Genomic DNA, 17750 nt, shown 5'->3' on the forward strand with positions numbered 1-17750 from the left:
GATCAGATTCTTTTGGTGGGACAGGGGACAGCAGTTGAGATGCAGCATTTCTGGGTTCCCCAAGAAAGCCCCTTTAAGTACCCCACCTCGTTCAGCCACTGGGGTGAGAAATGTTCCCCGGAGTTGGCGTGGGACCTCTTACCAGTCTGGGGCGAAGTCCACAGGGGCCTGGATGAGCCACAGCTCTGTATCTGGGCCGGTCAATGCCTCCAAAGAGAAACGACTGTGTTCTGAGGCTGGGGGCGTCGCAGTAAAGTTGGGGGGACAAGAAAACCGAGCAGCACCTGCAGAAGGGGAAATGGTCATTTGTGCCGATCCAGTCCCCCAGGGCACGCCTATCGGTCCATTGGCCTCAACTTCTTGAGAGCCCCAATCCTCTTACCACGCCTTCCCTCTCTCCTGTCTGTTCCCCAGAGGCGCGCCTATATCCGCCATCCCAATCCTAGTTCTCCCCACCAGTATACCCCAACCCCCCGACCCTCAAATATCCTCTATCTGAATGCCTCCCCGTCCCCACCATCCCCCGGGGGATACACTCTACGCTTGGTCAGATTCTTTTGGTGAGACGGAGGTAGTAGCTGAGAAGAGGCATTTCTGGTTTCCTCAGGAAAACCCTTCTAGATTTCCCCCAGGTTTAGCCACTGGAGAGAGAAGCATGGTCCGGTCTCAGAGGAAGTCTCTTTTTTTACGTCCGAACGCTCTAGGGCGCCCCTTTCTCTTCCCGCCAGCCAACTCTCTGCACCCTGTAGGCCCGCCGTGAAGCAACTTACTGCCGGACGGGGTTCCCGCCATCCCTGGACCCGTGCCTCAGATAGACCCAGCAACCCAGGCCCCGCCGCCGACCACGTGAAACCAGAGGTGGGGCCTCGTCTGTGAGCGTTCATGTGGCACGGGAGCGCGGGAGGTGTCGCTCGGAGCCCGCTCTCTCTGTAAGCATAACTAGGGGGGACTTCCACTTGTGCACGGCCGAGGAGCGAGAAAAATCATCTTTTACTGAAAGTCTACTCCAAAAAGCAGCTGATTCGCTGTCTGGGGCGTGGGGAGGAATTACAGCCGCACAAGGTCCCGGCGGGAATCCCCACAGTATTTCAGAAATGATTTGGTCCAACGTTGCCTTAAAGGGGCCGCCACATTCATAGGCCCTAACTCTTAAAGAGACAGGAAGATCGAGTGGTCTGAAATCCTTAAAGAGACCGGTAAGGGTCCAGGTGTGCAGGACTGTGGTTTTAGTGTTACAAAGCCTTTTAGGAGGCCCAGATGCCTCAGAAGTTCAGAACTTGACTGGGAGAGGTGGGAAAGCCGAGGAATGAGGGCTTTTAACTACCAGACAGGGGCGGGCTTTCGGGGCTCCAGGGGAGCGGGAAATACAGGGGGAGGAGCCTGTGGATCCCGGGGAGGAGCCTCCGGGCTCCCGAGCTGGACACGCGTGGCGGCGGGGGCGGGGGCGGGGGCGGGGGGGGGCGGACTAGGGGGAGGGACAGTGGGCCAGAAGAGACGGGTCGATTCCCTCGAGGATTTAGTCTCCTGCGTGGGGGGCATTTCCAAAGGCTTTGAGGAAGGGAGAATGAGTAGAAGTCCTGATCAGTGCCCCGTCTCTGTCCCTGGGCGCGTGTAAACAGCGGCACGTGGACGCAGATTTGGGGGACACGCCTACGTCCCTTCCCACGGGAATCGTGCCGCGTGGGGAGACGGGCGCAGCCGCGGGACGGTGACTAGACAGGGTGACCAGACTGCATTCCTGACCGGTGTGTCAGCGCTGATTCCCGCCCCCTCTGCCGAGATTGCGGATCCTACTTTAGAACTGGGGCGCCCACCTTCTCAGCGAGCCAGAGGCTACCCAGAGCGGAGGGAGAGTCAGGCAAAGAGGATGGGTTGCCTCTTCCCAGATCTCCAGTTTCCCGTGCGTGGGCGAGACAGGCGGGCGCCGCCCCTGCGAGCTCCGGGACTACAGTTCCCAGAGGATGCGAGACTGGGTGGCGCCGGACGTCGGTCGAGGAAGCTGCTGGGAGTTGTAGTCCCAGCATCTAACTGTGAGCTGTAGCTGCGAAATTCTATCAAGATCCCAACCACTCTTTTTACCGATAGAGAGACTGAGGCTCAGAGACCCGAGGGGATACTAATTTTAGCGAGGCCCTCTTCTCGCCTTGGGGGCGGGATACGTGTCTCCCCCAGCCTCTGTAACTTTCTGCCTCTTCGGTGTTGTCCAAATCTTTATTCAAGAAGTGGGAAACTGAGCCTGGAGGGGAGGGGCAGGGAGTCAGGATTTCGTCTCTTGCAACCACAGCGAGGTGAGAGTCTGAATTCTGTTTACTTAGTTAGGTCACCCTTGGCTTTTCGACCTCGCCCTTCCTGTCTGTGAAATGGACTTTATGTCAGTTCGAATGGGAACGTACCCGGCTATGTCCCGCTCCTCCGGGACTACAAGTCCCAAAGTGCTCGAGGCGACCCCCTACTCCCCCTCCCCTCCGAGACCCGCCTCCCTCTGGTCGGAGTCACGTCGTCTAACCTGTTCCCGGCGCCTGCCCCGCCCCGTCCTCGGCTCCCCGCAGCCGGAGCCGGAGCCGGAGGAAGCCCCCCGGTGCCAAAGTCTGCCCCGGATCTGTGAGTTACACCCCCTTGGGTTCAGCGGCTCTGGTGGAGCCCGAGACTCGCGTCCCTGGGAGGGTCCTGAAGAGGCTAAGACGCCAGGTCCCAGGGCGGAATTGGGAGTGCGCAGGACGCCAGGGACATTAGAAGGCTAAAACTTGGATGCCTGCTTTACTGGGCAGAAGGAAAGAGGGCTCGAATGCCTGAGTTCTTGGACGGGTGGGAGCGGACACCGTAGTCCTGGGGAGAGGTTCGGAACTGGGACTCCTCAGTCTCTCGAATTGGGAGCTCTAGGAATCCTGAATCCTTGAGTAGAATTGGGATATCGGATCTCTTGGGGAGAAATGGGAGACTTGGACTGCTGGGGCTCTGGAATGGGCGGCCATCCCTGCCACCCTTCAGCTGCCTTTTCGACCGAGTCTTTAGGTCTGGGAGCAGAATTAGGGACGGGGTGAGGATAGTGGAACCTGGGTTCCTGAAATGAATCAGAACTAACACCCTCGGTCCCTCTGAAGACTGTGCCCCGGCGTTCCCCCCTCTTTCTGGCTCTGGGGTGGGGGCCGGGGTTGGGGTGGGGAGGACTAGGGCAGGTCTCCAACCTTCTCTCTGCCGCTGCACGATCCCCAACCTGTCATTAACCGGGGCGTCAGACCTGCCTAACCAGAGGGACCGCCCCAGGGCGCCCCCTGGCGGGGGCGGGGAACCTCCTATTACCCCTTGAAGGTGGGAAATATCTGGGATTTGCAAAGAGGGTTCTAGAATCCAGGGCAGAATTCCAGAAGGTGGGGTGGGGTTGAGGGGGGGCTTGCAAGGCTGGACACAATACAGCCATTATACAGAGAAGAGGGGGTAAGCTGAGTCATAGAGGTCACAGTGGCAGCAGTGTTGGGGGGTCAGTATTTGCCCTCCCCCTTCCACACAGCTCTCTTGGGCGTCAGGAGTCCATCCCCTCCCACCGGATTTTCTGACTGACTTCTCTCCTAGGGCTCCTGGCCCTGACCCTGAGGTGAGAAATGTCACCTCCCCTCCCATCTGTCTGACCTGAGGTAGTGTGGCAGATAAGGGAGGATAGAGGCTAATTCTGGAGGTGTGTGTCTGTCCTTGAAGCTGGGGGAGGGCAGACGCCCAGCACCTCCCTCCCAAGACTCCCCCTTCTCTCCACCCCTATGTGTCACGTGAAGGGATTATACAAGGGGGTGGGGGAGGCAGGGGGTTCTGGTGAGAGAGGGAAGAACTTCCTAACGTCTGGGCTTGAAGGGCATTTGCTGATAGCCTGGGATGAAATTAAAAATAATAACCGTGGCTGCCAAGGCAGAGCTCACAGCGTGCCAGGCTGAGGGCTGGCAGGTAGAGAGATGGTTCCCACCGTCTACAGAAGTCTCTGGCAATTGCCCAAAGGTCTTACTTCCACTGGGGTTTGCTGATCCCACCCCAGGGAATGACTTCTCTTTGGTCCATTGGGGAAACTGAGGCTGGAGTGAAGGCGATACCTTCAGCTTTTGCCACCTTCTGTCTAGAATCTTCTAGGGATTCCTATGCCCTGGAATGGGCCAGGACTAGAGATGGCCAGAACTCAGGAAAGCAGGGGAGAAGATGGGATGGGATTGGTGGTGGTGGGCTTGCACAATGCAGCCATTATATGGAGAGGAGGGGGTAAGCTGAGTCATAGAGGCCACAGTTTGGGTTCTGAAATCCGAGGACTGGAGTCAAGACGGAAGGGTCAAAGCTCAGGGCTTTTAGAATCTCAGAGATCTGAATGGGCCGTTTCGGAGAAAAACAGTCACTTTGGGTTTTGAGCTCTCTGTCTGTTCCAGGCCTGGGAATTAGGAATCTTATCCGTGTGAACTTTACTCCGAGCCCTGCAGTGTTCTAAACTCTGTACATAGATTATGTCATTCAAACGTCACATTTCTATTGAGGTGAAGGTATTGATTCCCCCTTTATACACTTAAGGAAACTGAGGCACACAGAAGCTAAATAATTGAAAGAATGGGAAGGCCCAAGCTCATTGCACAGACGTCCACAGAGGAGGAAACCAAGTCCCAAGGCGGGGATGTGTGTGTAGGGGGGTGGCTCCCAGCGTCTGTCTCGGAGGATTCCAACCTGGGTACTGTCAGTCCAGCCTAGCACTCTGACCCGGTTCTTACGGAGGATGCTTCCTCCAGGACCTCCGCCTCCTCCCCTGATTTTTAATTCCAGAGAACCTGGCTGGGGTGCAGAAGATGCTGGGGAAAGAGACCTAAGAGCGGAGGAGAGGGGCGCCCGGTGGAGAGGACCTGGGTGTGGAGGACAGGGGCCGCGAGCAGAGGCGCGGCCCGTGCCACCCTTGCGCCCCGCCCGGTCCCCGCTCCCCTGCCGCGGGAGGTGCTGCACCTGCCTGGGCCCGCCGCGCATTCCCAGTGTCTGAGCTCAGGCAAGGTCTGCTCTCCCAGCTGGGGTCGTGCCGTGACCTGGAGCGCCCCCTGGAGGCCCCGACGCCCCCTTCGCCCGCGTCAGCCCCGGGACGGCTCCACGCCCAGCCCTGGCATTTCCTTAGACCCAGAGGATATCAGCGTGGGATGTGTCTTAGAATTTGAGAATCAGAAACTACCCCAAAGAACCACTCGCTACCAGAATGCTGGCCCTGGAGGTAGCATAGATAGTTCTTTTTTATATTTTAACAGAGTGTTTCCTATGTATCTCTAAGATTCTAAAAGATGCCAAGTTTTGGTTCCTATAGTCTCTACTTTTTGAGGCCTCAATTCTCAGAACCTTAATTCCTCTTGCACTTTCTGGCCAGTTGGATCCTCACAGCAGTCCTCTGAAATTAACTGCTATTGATTCTAATTTTACAGATGAGGAAACTGAGGCTATCTGGTCAGGTGGGTCAGTGGTGCTACCAGATTTGAATCCTCCTTAACTGTGCTTTCAACGGCACCCACTCCAGTCCTCTTGCCTGGAAAATCCCATGGACAGAGGAGCCTGGTAGGCTGCAGTCCATGGGGTCGCTGAGGGTCGGACACGACTGAGCGACTTCACTTTCACTTTTCACTTTCATGCATTGGAGAAGGAAATGGCAACCCATTCCAGTGTTCTTGCCTGGGGAATCCCAGGGATGGGGGAACCTGGTGGGCTTCCATCTATGGGGTCACAGAGTCGGACACAACTGATGTGACTTAGCATAGCATAGCATAACTGTGCTTTCAGCAGCTCCACTAAACCAGACGTTCACCCAGACTTTTAGGACCTTGGAATCCTGGAATAGGTAGAACTTGGTGCAGGAAGACAGAGAAATCTAGGCTAGCCAAAGTGGAGAATTCTAGAATGTTCCAAAGATAGACTCTTGAACTCAGAACTTTCAAACCATAGACTTCTCAAGCAGAGGGTTTTAGGTTCTGTAGGAATTTAGTTACAACCTCAAGATCCTTATAATTTCAGAATCTAGGGCTCTGAGGGGTTAAGGAGGCTCCTTAGAATAGCTGATTTGCTTCCTCCTTTCACAGTTGGGGGAAACTGAGGCTCAAGGAGTGGAGGGGACTCGGAGTCCAAGGTCACACACTCCTAACACACCCAAATGAGCCACCAGCCCCAACAGGTTCTGTTCCGAGACTTCCCAGACTGAAGCCAGAATCAGCATGCCCCAGCCCGCCCTGCTGCCCACGCCTGCACCCCAAATCAAAGCTAAGCCGCGGGTTGGTGCAGCAGGGAGGTGGCAGACTTGGCGGGCGTGGCGGTTACCATGGAGATGGGGGTGGTGCTGGCCAGACTGGTTCCTGGGGGCCTGGCTCCTTCCCACTGGGTTGGCGAATTCAGTGGCCCCTGGTCACCTCCCAGTTCTTCTGTTGACGGTGGACCCGTGTGAACACGCTGAGTCTGCTTTGGGCGGAGACTCTGGGGAGAGGAAGCTGAGTGGCCCCTGTCCTCTGGAGCCCCTCCAGACTGACTGAAATGACCCAAAACGTCAAGTTAGGTTCAGATGTGAAACCTAGTATGCTGACTTCTTGCAGGGTGATCTGAAATGTATGTTTCTGAGCCTCACTTCCATGCCTGCTATGGAGGTTTTGATCTCAGGATAAGGTATTGGATGTAAAGCACTTGGTACGATTCCAGGCGACAGTGACCTCTCAACAAATAGTTGTTTTATTTCATTAAACCCTCAGGCAACTAGCAAAGGTCCTGGCACATAATGTTGTCATTCAGTTGCTCAGTTGTGTCTCTTTGCGACCCCATGGACTGCAGCACCCCAGGCTTCCCTGTCCTTCACCATCTCCCGGAGTTTGCTCAAACTCATGTCCATTGAGTCGGTACATAGTAGGCACATATAGAAGGCAACACCATCATTATTTTTAAAAAGATCCCCAGCATCTAGTACAGTGTCTCTTGGTCCCTAGAAGCCATTCAGTAATTGATAGTTATTATTATTGCAACCTCTGTTCACTATAATGCCTGGCACATAGTAGGTGGTCAATGGATAATGGTTGAAGGAATGATCCAGTTTTATTAAGGCAGAGAGATGAACAAGGAGTCACGTAAAGAGAGTGAATTGTCCTGAGCCAGAGAGTTTTGCAGGAGTTGGCATTTCCCAGCAGGGGCGATGGAGAGGCATAGAACTTCCAGTGGAAGGAACAAGGAGAATAAAGGCACCCTCGCTCTCCTTAGGGCCCCAGGTTCCCTGTAGGCGGGCCCTGAGCAGACACCCCCCCCCCCCCGCCCCTGCCTCCCCAAACGCAGGCGCCCCGCTCCGGCCGGCCGGCACCATGGACAGCGAGGCGTTCCAGAGTTCGGGGGACATTCTGGACCTGAAATTCCAGTGTGAGCTGGGATAGGGGGCGGGGCTTGTCGGGGCGCGGCCCTCGGTGGCGGGGCGCGGCCCACGGGTCCCGGTCCTCATTGCCACTCCCGCCCGCCCAGCTCTAGCCATGAAGCACATGGACCTGAAGCAGATGGAGCTGGACACGGCGGCGGCCAAGGTGGACGAACTGACCAAGCAGTTGGAGTCGCTGTGGTCGGACTCGCCCGCGGCACCTCTTGGCTCTCAGGCCGCAGCGCCGGCTAGGGTGAGCCCGCGGGTCCTGGTCCCAACCCTGGCCACCCGAAAAGTCAGCTTCTTTTGGCCAGGAGTTCAGGCAAGCCTGTCTCATGGGGCAGGCGGTGGGCTGTTTAAGGGCATCTGATAAAGGAGGCCAGTGGAAGCGGACGTCTGTCAGGACCCTCGGAAGAGAAGGGGCTTTTTTCTAAGCGGCACAAAGGCACTGTGTGCGCTGGCCCCAGCCCCGACGGCAGGGCTCCCTAGGCCTGAATCTCCAGCCCCGCCCACCTCTCCAGGGTTGGCTCTCGATCACCGCTATCGATTGACTTACCAACCCTCTACTAACGTCTCCTTTGACCCCACAATGTCCCCACAGCTGCCCCGGTACAGCACCAGCCCGGTCCCCGAGCCCTTGGGCAGCCGTGGGTCCTCCCGGAAGGCGACCACCGACGGCGCAGATACCCCATTCGGACGCTCGGAGAGCGCCCCAGCTCTGCTCCCCTATAGCTCGCTATCCGCGAAGGGCCGGCCGTCGTCACCGCGCACCCAGCTCTACCTGCAGCCGGACGCCTACGGCAGCTTAGACCGCTCGCCCTCGCCCCGGCCCCGCGCCTTCGATGGCGCAGGCAGCCCCCACGGCCGGGCGCCCTCCCCTCGACCCGGCCCGCTCCGACAGCAGGGTCCCCCCACTCACTTTGACTTCTTGGGCCGCTCCGGCTCCCCGCGTGGCAGCCCCCTGGCGGAAGGGCCCCAGGCCTTCTTCCCGGAGCGCGGACCCTCGCCTCGCCCCGGGACCTCAGCTTACGATGCGCCGGCTGCCTTTGGGAGCCCTCTGCTGGGCGCGGGCGGCAGCGCCTTCGCCCCGCCTCTGCGCGCTCAAGGTGAACCACAGGGCCCTACTTGGCGGGTGTGAGGGGTGCAGCCCGGGACCAGCCTCTCTTCCCCTACTCCCACCCGGGATCCTCATGAGCAACTTCTCCCCCAGACGACCTAACGCTGCGCCGGCGGCCCCCCAAAGCCTGGAACGAGTCCGACCTGGACGTGGCTTATGAGAAGAAGCCCTCGCAAACTGCGAGCTATGAACGTGAGTGATGGAAGGCCAGAGGATGGGGGAGCCGGAGAGGCATCCCCCAGACCCTAATGATTCCCGCCTCACAGGTCTGGATGTCTTCCCGCGGCCTGCTTCTCCAGGCCTGCAGCTGTTACCCTGGAGAGAGAGCAGCCTGGATGGGCTGGGGGCCACCGGCAAGGTGAGCGGCCAGAGAAACTTGGGGAGGGGTTTTGTGGGGTCAGGACTAGTCTCCCCTTTCTGGCTGCTCCCACAGTTTCCATACCCTCCCCCGGCTTTTTCCTGGATTTCCACCCCCTCCCCGACCCTCTTTTCTTTCCCTCTCTCCTCTGCGCTCCGCTCCTTCTCTCCCTTCTTGCCTTTTGCCTTGACTTCCCACGTCCTTTCCTCCACTCCTCTGTCTTTCGTCCCCTTAAGCCTATCGCCCTCCCATCTGAGCCCTTTCTATCTTCCTTCCTTCCCTCTTTCTCCCCCAGGACAACTTCACCAGCGCCACTCTGCCCCGCAATTACAAGGTCTCCCCTCTGGCCAACGACAGGCGTTCTGATGTGGGCAGCTACCGCCGATCACTGGGCTCCACGGGGCCGTCAGGCACTTTGCCCCGAAGCTGGCAGCCTGTCAGTCGCATCCCCATGCCTCCTTCCAGCCCGCAGCCCCGCAGTGCCCCCCGCCAGCGCCCCATCCCCCTCAGCATGATATTCAAGCTGCAGAATGCTTTTTGGGAGCATGGAGCCAGCAGGGCCATGCTCCCAAGCTCCTCCATCTTCTCGCGAGCTCCCCCACCTAAGATGCCTCCCCAGCCCCAGACACCCCCCCAGCCCCAGCCCCAGCCCCAGCCCCAGCTGCCCCCACAGCCCCAGCCACAACTACAACCCCAGCCTCAGCCACAAGCCCCTGCCCCAGCCCCCCAAGCCCCCCAACAGACTTGGGCCCCTGTAAGTGAAGGTGAGTCAGCGCTGGGGGTTCTGGAGGGCTGGGTGAAGGGAGGACAGATGGCTGGGGACCAAACCAGCTGGGGGACCCATCACAACCAAATATCTGTTTCCAGACACTGTCCCTGCAGAGCATGAGGCCAGATGAGCTTGGGGGTTTGCTCAGGAACTAGCCATAGCACAGTGCTTAAGCAGGGACTCAGGAGTCAGACTGGCTGGCTGCATGCTGTGTGACTTTTGGCAAGTTACATAACCTCTCTGGACTTCAATTTCCTTGAGTGGAAAAGATGAATAGTGGTAGAACCTACCTCACTGGGGTATGGTATTGGCTTATATAATCCCTATAAAGGCTTCAAAATAGGGCCTGATGGATACTAAGCCCTCTGTAGCTATCATAGTAGTCATAATAATTATTAATAGTTTTTGGTGTGAGACCAGCTCAGGGCTTAGATTTAAACAGAGTGGGTTTTGAGCCCCTCTCTGCGATTGACATGCTGCGTGACTCAGGATAAATTAATTAACCCATATGAGCTTCCATTTTCTCATCTGTGAAGAGAGATGAATAATACTTACTTCATAGATTATGATGGGCATTCAATGAAATCATGTAGAAAATGATCATTATAAAAAGAAAAACAAGAACAAGCATTATATATTTCAACCTGCTTTTAGAAACTGATCGAGAGGCAGGAAACAGCGATGAGACCATCAAATACCAGAATTCTAGTCCCAGCGATTGTCTGCCTGAGATGTTAGGAGAGGAAATGATTAGAGTCTTAGTCAAGTCTATCATAATAGTAGGAGTAGAGATTCTGGAGTGAGATAGAACTGAATTCAAATTCCAGCTGTGTGGCTTTGGGCAACTGACTTGCCCTCTCTGAGACTCAGTTTCCCTTTCTGTAGTAATGAGATGATAGTCATACCAGCTTCACAAGGTAGTGGTGAGAATTCAGTAAGACAGGCATGGAGAAAGCACAAGGCACAAGCTTAAGTGTGTAATGAATGGGGAGGTCATAGTTGTCTGTTATTTACAACCCAAGGAAGTTATAGCCCAGAGAGAGCTAGAACTGCCATGGGGACACAGAGCAAATCAGGCCTTGGTGGCAGGTCCTGGAAGCTGTGCAGAGGGAGTCTTGAGGGGCTCCAGGGATCCCTCCTCTGATGGGGCGCTTGTTCCTTCTAGGCCTCGCCAAACCTCCTGCTGATCTGGAACCTGAGCCAGAGCTGGAGGGGCTGCTGACGCCCGTGCTGGAGGTTGGCGATGCAGACGAAGGTGCTGTGACTCGGCCCCTTAGTCCCACACGGCTGCAGCCAGCGCTGCCACCCGAAGCACAGTCGGTGCCGGAGCTGGAGGAGGTGGCCCGGGTGCTGGCAGAGATTCCACGGCCCCTCAAACGCCGGGGCTCCATGGAGCAGAGCCCGGCTGTAGCCCTGCCCCCCACCCACAAGAAGCAATACCAACAGATCATCAGCCGCCTCTTCCATCGTCACGGTGGGCCTGGGGGCCCTGAGCCCGAGCTGTCCCCCATCACTGAGGGATCTGAGGCCAGGGCCGGGCCCCCTGCTCCAGCCCCACCGGCTCCCATCCCACCCTCAACCCCTCTCCAGAGCAGCCCACCAGAGCAGCCACAGAGCATGGTAAGTAATACAGGAGGAACCCAGGGTATACCACTTAGCATATGGAAGTGTTCCTTCCCTTTTAGGACAGAACCTGGAAATTGCACACCTCACAGCTGCCGCATTCTGCTGGCCAGGAACCCAATTGCAAGGGAGGCTGGAAAATGTAGTTTTTAATCCAAGGGTCAAAAGAAAAAGAACATATATGGAGGGGCATCTGGAAGTCTTGACCATATAGAGGCTTTCTCTGCTCTTCTCCAGTAACCTGTCACCTGCCGCGGGCTTCCCTTCAGGAATCTAAGAGTTTTCCAACCTGGAAATGACTTGTCTTGGCAGGACAGAGGGTTTATTCTAGGATCTGAACAGCCTGCTGGAATCAAGGCCGTCACCATTTCTCTCCTGAGCTGCCTCACAGCTTCTCATGTCCCCTTTCTCTGGAGATCCACTCTCCTCTTACACCTCAGCAAGCCCGTGCCATAGCTAGAAATGGCCCACCCAGCCCTGAATCAAAATGACCTCTCAGTTCAAGTCCATGGTGTCCTTTGACTCTAGTCAGAGCTTCTTCCATTCAAATTTTCAAGAACCAGTCTCTGGTCTTTGAGCCTGTGGGTTTCGTGATTAAGTGTCCTAGCTGCAGAGCAAGGCTGCCTGGGTTCACATCCCAGCTACACGGTACTTATTAGCTGTGCATCCTTGGGCCAGACATTTAGCCTCCCTGGACCTCAGTTTTCTCATCTGTAAAATGGGAATGAGAATAACTACAGAGTTGCAGTGAGAATTTAATACATTAATGTAACGCTTAGGATAGTGCCTGGCACTTAACTGTTAACCATTATTGTTACTGTTATCATTTGACCAGGAGACAGTCTCCTGCTGATCTTGTTCAGGTTTCTGCATCTAGGCTGGGGGTGGGGAGCAGTCACATGGAATAATCTTAATTGTTCAGCGTGGGTAGACAGGGGGAGGGAAACAATTCCCAGAAAAGAAGTGGGGGCCAGGTGGACCCCCAAATGCCTATTTTCCTAGGCCTTCCTGAGGGTGGAGCCAAGAAATGTTGGCTCAGCCAAGATCCTGAGGTTAAGGATCTTGAATCAAGAATGGAAGAATAAAAACACCTTGAAATGGTCCAATTGCCTCATGGTAGAATCACAAAGTCCTGGCCACAGAGAAACTTGAAAACTCACAGCATTCAATCATTAAATCCTGGCGTCACAAACTCAAAACTGAAATTTCAGAATCCTAGGACACTGAAGATGCGAACAGTAGAAGTAAAAAAGTAGTAGCACAAACCCTGGTTGTACTGATTCTTGAAGTCCCCAATACTGAAAATGAAAGACTTATTGATTCAAAGAAACCACAGATTAGGGCACTAATATGTTATAATACAAGATTTTCTTTTAAGTGAGCATTTTCCACTAGAAAGGAACACATAGTAACTAGGAAGAAATAGATAAAATAGAATAAAGAGGCCAAAATCACAAGCACTCAGAACCACGATGAACATTTTGAGCATTTCCTTCCAATCTTTTGGAATGAAATTCTAACCATAAAATATTCAAGTTCTCAATCACAGAATCTTGAGAATGCAACGTCCTGGGTCCCCAGCAATTTGAAATGGCACAACTTTAGCATTTCTGGACTCACAGTATACTGGAAACAACATCAGAGAATTTTGAAATCAGTGGCTCTTGGGATCTTCAGATTACAGAATCCTGAAATCATTGACAGCAAAGGCTGGAATCACAAATGCTTTGTGCTCAGAATAAATGAATTTTGTAGGAGAACACTTGAAAATAACAAATAGGAAAGCAGAAGGAATAGTATGACAAATATTCAAATTTCAAACATTTAAAATGAACACCTGGAAACATCATGTTTATTATCTAAATGAAATGAAACTATGAATTGAATATCTGGCTTCCATAGTCATCAACCTGATGGTCTCCCGGCCTCCTCTCAAGCCTCAGGGCCCTAGATTCCCAAATCTCTGGATTCCCTGAGTGTTGTAGGGAACCAGAGACTATAGAACTGAGCACCCTCCTCCCCATGGCCCTGTGGACTCAGGCTCTGTACCTTCCTGGGTTCCAATTCCATCCCTGTCTAGGGATGACCTGGAGCGGTCACCGGGTTCCCGAGCCTGTTTCCCCCTCCAAGGAATGGGTATATTAACGACCCGCCCCCCAAGCCACTGAAGCATCCCCACCCTGTCCCCCAGGAGATGCGCTCGGTGCTGCGGAAAGCCGGGTCCCCGCGCAAGGTCCGCCGTGCGCGCCTCAACCCGCTGGTGCTGCTTCTGGACGCCGCACTGACCGGGGAGCTGGAGGTGGTGCAGCAGGCCATGAAGGAGGTGAGTGCCGCGGGTGCGGGAGAGCTGGGCTGGCGGGGTAGAGGCGGCCCGATGAGGGAATGAGCCTCCCGGTCCCCCGGCCCGTCCAGATGAACGACCCGAGCCAGCCCAACGAGGAGGGCATCACCGCCCTGCACAATGCCATCTGCGGCGCCAACTACCCCATCGTGGACTTCCTCATCGCGGCCGGGGCCAACGTCAACTCCCCGGACAGCCACGGCTGGTGAGCCCTGATGGCGCGCGCGGCCGGCGTGGGGCGGGGACGGCGCTGGGGGCGCCCAGCGCCGCCGCTCATGCCCGCCTCCCCACGCCTAGGACCCCGCTGCATTGCGCGGCGTCGTGCAACGACACGGCCATCTGCACGGCGCTGGTGCAGCACGGCGCGGCCATCTTCGCCACCACGCTCAGTGACGGCGCTACCGCCATCGAGAAGTGCGACCCCTACCGCGAGGGTTACGCCGACTGCGCCACTTACCTGGCAGGTGCGAGGCGGGGCGAGGGGCCCAGCTGCTAGAGATACTGGGCAGGGAAAGGAAGCCGACCGCGGCTCCCGAGAGAGGATGCCTGGGGAGGTGAGGGGCTGTACGGACCTGTGACAGCATCACCGAGGAGGGGCCGGCGGGAGGGACCACCCGCGGGAATGGCGGACGGGGCCTCCCACCTGGCAGGTGCGAGAAGGGTGTGTGACTGCAGCAGATTGTGCCACCTTCGAGGGAAAGGGGGGCAGGGCAACTGTGCCCCTCAAGCTGGACACCGGTGGTGACGAGAGCGGTTGCGGAGATTGCGCCGCTTTATCTGCCTTCCCATCTGTGGGGGTTGGGGAGTTGGACGTACCAACTATACTGTCTCCGGGCCCAGGGCTACCTGGGGGAGATACAGTGCCACACAGGTGACCAGTGAGTGGGCCCTGGCTTCTGGGGAGGGGCTTGGGGCCTCTTCCACTTGTAGGGAGACACAAGACTGTACCATGTATCTCCAGGAGCCGGTGAGGGGCGGGGGCGGGGGGGCGGGAATCATATCATCTAAACAGGTTTGGGGAGGAGCTAGGTAGGCAGCATAATGGCGATGTGCCTAGGGTCTGGAGCGAAGGGGTCTGTAGCCTAAGGTGGGCTCCGGAGCGTCACACAGTTGGAGTAAGGCAGGCTGTAGGACGTAGGGGTGGGACAGCGTGTGTAAGAGGGGAGCCTGCAGGGACTGCGGGACAGCATGCTGTGCTGTGGCGGAAAGTAGTTGGGAGCCAGGGGGCTGTAACACCTGCCTTAGCGGTGAGCGGCGGCAGGCCGGGACTTGGGGATGAGGGGGAGAAGTAGACCTTCCACCGAAGAGAAGGGCTGTAACCTCCGGGTTAGGGGGGCACTGTGACCCCCTTTGTCATAGGTCGGCGGAGCCTAGAGATACGAGGATTGTAGCGTCCTACTAGCCTGGACTCGGAGAGTCCTGTGAGAATGCAGTAGAGATTGGACCGCGCACCTGGAGGGGGAGGGAGGGGCGAAGAAACTGGAGCGTGGTGAACTGGACCATTTAAGGGGGGAGCCTGGTGGACTGTACCATTTGGAAAGGGGGTAAATCCTTGGGCATTTTACCACTTAAGGGAGTCGGTGCGGGTGGGCTATACTATCTGGAAAACGATTACATCCTCTTTGGAGACTTTATCATTTGAGTGGGAAGTGCGCAGTGTGCACTGCACCACCTGGAAAGGGGGCGTTGGGACCACTTCCGTGGAAGGAGTAGGGCCGTACCCTTGGAGGGACTGCTTGAGTCCTCTGTGGAGACTGAAGCTCTTAAGTGGGGGGCGGGGCGGGGGGGGGGGGCTGCAGACAATTGTACTTCTAGGAGTGGTCCAGGAACCTAATCAGGTATAAGAGGAAATGGGGACACCGACCCTTCCCTGGGGGTTCGTGGCCAGGCCCGATGCATCCTATTAGAGACTTCCAGTACCAGCAGCTGAATGCAGCTCAGGAGCCCCCCTCCAGACAGGGCTACACACACAACTTTAATAGGGGCTCATTCCCCCAGGTGGGGCTGGTGTCAGATCTCAGGCTCTGACCCTGAGTGTTCCTGGCTTGCCCTGAACCGGGCGCTGACCATCCCTGCGATTTCCTGTTTCAGACGTGGAGCAGAGCATGGGGCTGATGTACAACGGGGTGGTGTACGCCCTCTGGGACTACAGTGCGGAGTTTGGGGACGAGCTGTCCTTCCGAGAGGGCGATTCGGTCACCGTGCTGCGGAGGGACGGACTAGAGGAGACGGACTGGTGGTGGGCCACGCTGCATGGCCAGGAGGGTTACGTGCCCCGTAACTACTTCGGGGTGAGCCCAGAAGAAATGTGCGGGTCTTCTGATGGCTGTTTGAGGAAAGGGCTGATCCCTCGGGGTGGGGAGAGGGGCAGGAGAGAGAGCCCTTTATACTGGGGTGGAGGGGCGGTCAGAAGAGTCCATTACCTGTCATGGGGAGGTGAGGAAGAGACCATTATAATAACAGGGGATGTAAGGGAAAATCCCTTCTTAGAAGAGGAAGAACCCCTTGCTGGTAGTACTTCGTAGGGGTACTCAACAGTACTCTTTTCCCGATTATGTGATTGGTTTCTGCTCAAGCAAATATTTTTATTATCCCTAATTATATTCATGGAGAGGTAAAGAAGAATGTATTTTAGCCAAGAGGAGTATGAAGAATCCCAGTTTGGTGTTGGGGTAGGAGGGCACTTGTGTGTTACCGGCATGGAAACTTTTTGTTACACTGCACTGGGCAGGGTGAGGAAGACTCCATTAATATAATCGCGGTAGGATTGAGGGAGAGTCTGCTTGGTACGGGGAGGAGACCAGGAAGGTCTCATGACTTTCCTGGGAGACAAGAAGATGCCTTTAATTAGGGCATAGGTGGCAGGTGGGTCCCAATCAGACGGCCATGGTGGGCGGGAGCGGCGGGCGTCTTTTTTACGATGGGGAAGTCTCCATTTCGTCCAGCCCGCTGCCACCTGGAAGGCTCCATCTGGTGCTTGCCGGGGGATTCCAGTGTGGTCTTCGAGATGGTGAGAGGGTCCGTGAGGAAGGGATTGGAGGATGGAGACGGCCCACGTGTTTGGGGGGGGGGGTGGATTAGGTGACTGTGTTACATTTGGGGTGAAGCGAAAGGGTGGGAGCTCCCGGCGTCTGAAGAGCCTGTCTTCCCTCAGCTCTTCCCCAGGGTGAAGCCTCAGAGGAGTAAGGTGTAGCTGGAGAGAAGGACGTTTCCAAGGGAGACAGGATGAAGCAGCAGCTGCCTTCGCTCCAGACCTCCTCCTCCTCTTCCGCTGCATATCTCTGTACCCCCAAGCCCTTGCAGCGGTGGGGTCCTTGCCAACAGCTCTCCGGAAACCCTGGGGAGAACGAGAACCCCAGCCTTAAACTTAGAAGCCTGCCTTAGCTGTGGGAGGTCGTGGTGGGGCTGGGAATATCATCGGGGGCAAGAGAGATCCCCCCATTTGCCAAATCAGGTCCCATCCGAAGTGCCTCCTACTTCCACTGCCAACCCACCCCCTGCAGCCCCAAAGCAAGCTAACCCACCATCCCAGCAGAGCCTTGAGTGGGTCACCGCCACTGGATTACCCCGGGAGTCACCTGCGCCCCGTATCTACCAGCAGCCTTCAGGGGCCAGGTGAGGCATGGGCGTCTTTGTCTCTATCAGCATCCCTGCTCTATCTCTCCCAGTCAAGTGCGTTCACATAGCGCTGGTGTGACAACAAAACGGGGAGTTTTCCTTTTTAAATAAAGGTAGTTTGCACAGAAATTGACTTCCTTCTCTTTGAATTCCATCCTGACTTAATAAGTGCTTGTCATTGTTAATATGTTTGGTAAACCAGTCTTAAAGTAGTCCCTTTGGAAGGGATTTCTCTCGTGTGAATCCAATCCTCCCTCTTTCAACTATGCTTTTTTTTTTTTTTGACCACACCTCTGCAAATGGAAGCGCAGAGTCTCAACCGCTGGACTACCAGGTAAATTCCTGGCTGCTGCTTTTTAAGCATCTTTAAACTGGACTTCCCTTGTAGCTCAGTCGATAAAGAATCTGCCTGCAGTGCAGGAAACCTGGGTTCGATCCCTGGGTTGGGAAGATCCCCTGGAGAAGGAAATGGCAACCCACTCCAGTATCCTTGCATTGGAAATGCTCATGGACAGAGGAGCTTGGTCCCAAAGAGTTGGGCGGGACTGAGCGCTG

At 55.9% G+C, this 17750-nt stretch overlaps 2 protein-coding genes across 7 annotated transcripts in view; one reads left to right on the forward strand and one right to left on the reverse strand.

The window, feature by feature from the left end:
* CD3EAP (CD3e molecule associated protein) overlaps nucleotides 1–14448 on the reverse strand; it is a 16203-nt gene extending 1755 nt beyond the window's left edge. The window contains exons 1-2 of one of the 2 annotated variants that reach the window (XM_027515469.1): nucleotides 14035–14448; nucleotides 143–284 (exon numbers count right to left, since the gene is read on the reverse strand). In XM_027515469.1, coding sequence (XP_027371270.1) covers nucleotides 143–284; nucleotides 14035–14161 — 269 coding nt within the window. In that variant the 5' untranslated portion in view covers nucleotides 14162–14448. Of the gene's footprint in view, nucleotides 1–142; nucleotides 285–770; nucleotides 1072–14034 lie in introns of those variants that run through there. The other variant, XM_027515470.1, reaches the window with a different exon arrangement.
* On the forward strand, nucleotides 1142–17328 carry PPP1R13L (protein phosphatase 1 regulatory subunit 13 like). 5 transcript variants are annotated; one of them, XM_027515466.1, is made up of 13 exons: nucleotides 1142–1196; nucleotides 7297–7377; nucleotides 7477–7622; nucleotides 7971–8475; nucleotides 8580–8678; nucleotides 8753–8844; nucleotides 9140–9608; nucleotides 10779–11233; nucleotides 13428–13559; nucleotides 13649–13782; nucleotides 13875–14041; nucleotides 15669–15868; nucleotides 16732–17328. In XM_027515466.1, exons 2-13 carry the CDS (start codon nucleotides 7323–7325, stop codon nucleotides 16768–16770), a joined length of 2493 nt encoding a protein of 830 aa, XP_027371267.1. In that variant the 5' UTR covers nucleotides 1142–1196; nucleotides 7297–7322; the 3' UTR covers nucleotides 16771–17328. The 5 variants fall into 5 exon arrangements, 4 of the variants coding, with proteins under 4 accessions (XP_027371267.1, XP_027371266.1, XP_027371265.1 ...); XR_003506463.1 differs by lacking the exon at nucleotides 1142–1196 and adding an exon at nucleotides 1840–2601 and having other exon boundaries at nucleotides 13875–14131; nucleotides 15669–15885; XM_027515465.1 differs by lacking the exon at nucleotides 1142–1196 and adding an exon at nucleotides 1954–2601 and having other exon boundaries at nucleotides 15669–15885.
* Nucleotides 17329–17750: the final 422 nt, after the last annotated feature.

This window comes from Bos indicus x Bos taurus, chromosome 18, assembly GCF_003369695.1.
Source record: "Bos indicus x Bos taurus breed Angus x Brahman F1 hybrid chromosome 18, Bos_hybrid_MaternalHap_v2.0, whole genome shotgun sequence".
NCBI classification, from domain to species: Eukaryota; Metazoa; Chordata; class Mammalia; order Artiodactyla; family Bovidae; genus Bos; species Bos indicus x Bos taurus.

Bases quoted from the DNA above. Each gene is read 5' to 3' on its own strand.
- PPP1R13L (XM_027515464.1), top strand. From the start codon at position 2,361: ATGGACTTTATGTCAGTTCGAATGGGAACGTACCCGGCTATGTCCCGC. The intron at 8,679-8,752 runs GTGAGTGATGGA...CCCGCCTCACAG, and splicing joins GCAAACTGCGAGCTATGAAC to GTCTGGATGTCTTCCCGCGG. The intron at 9,609-10,778 runs GTGAGTCAGCGC...TGTTCCTTCTAG, and splicing joins TTGGGCCCCTGTAAGTGAAG to GCCTCGCCAAACCTCCTGCT.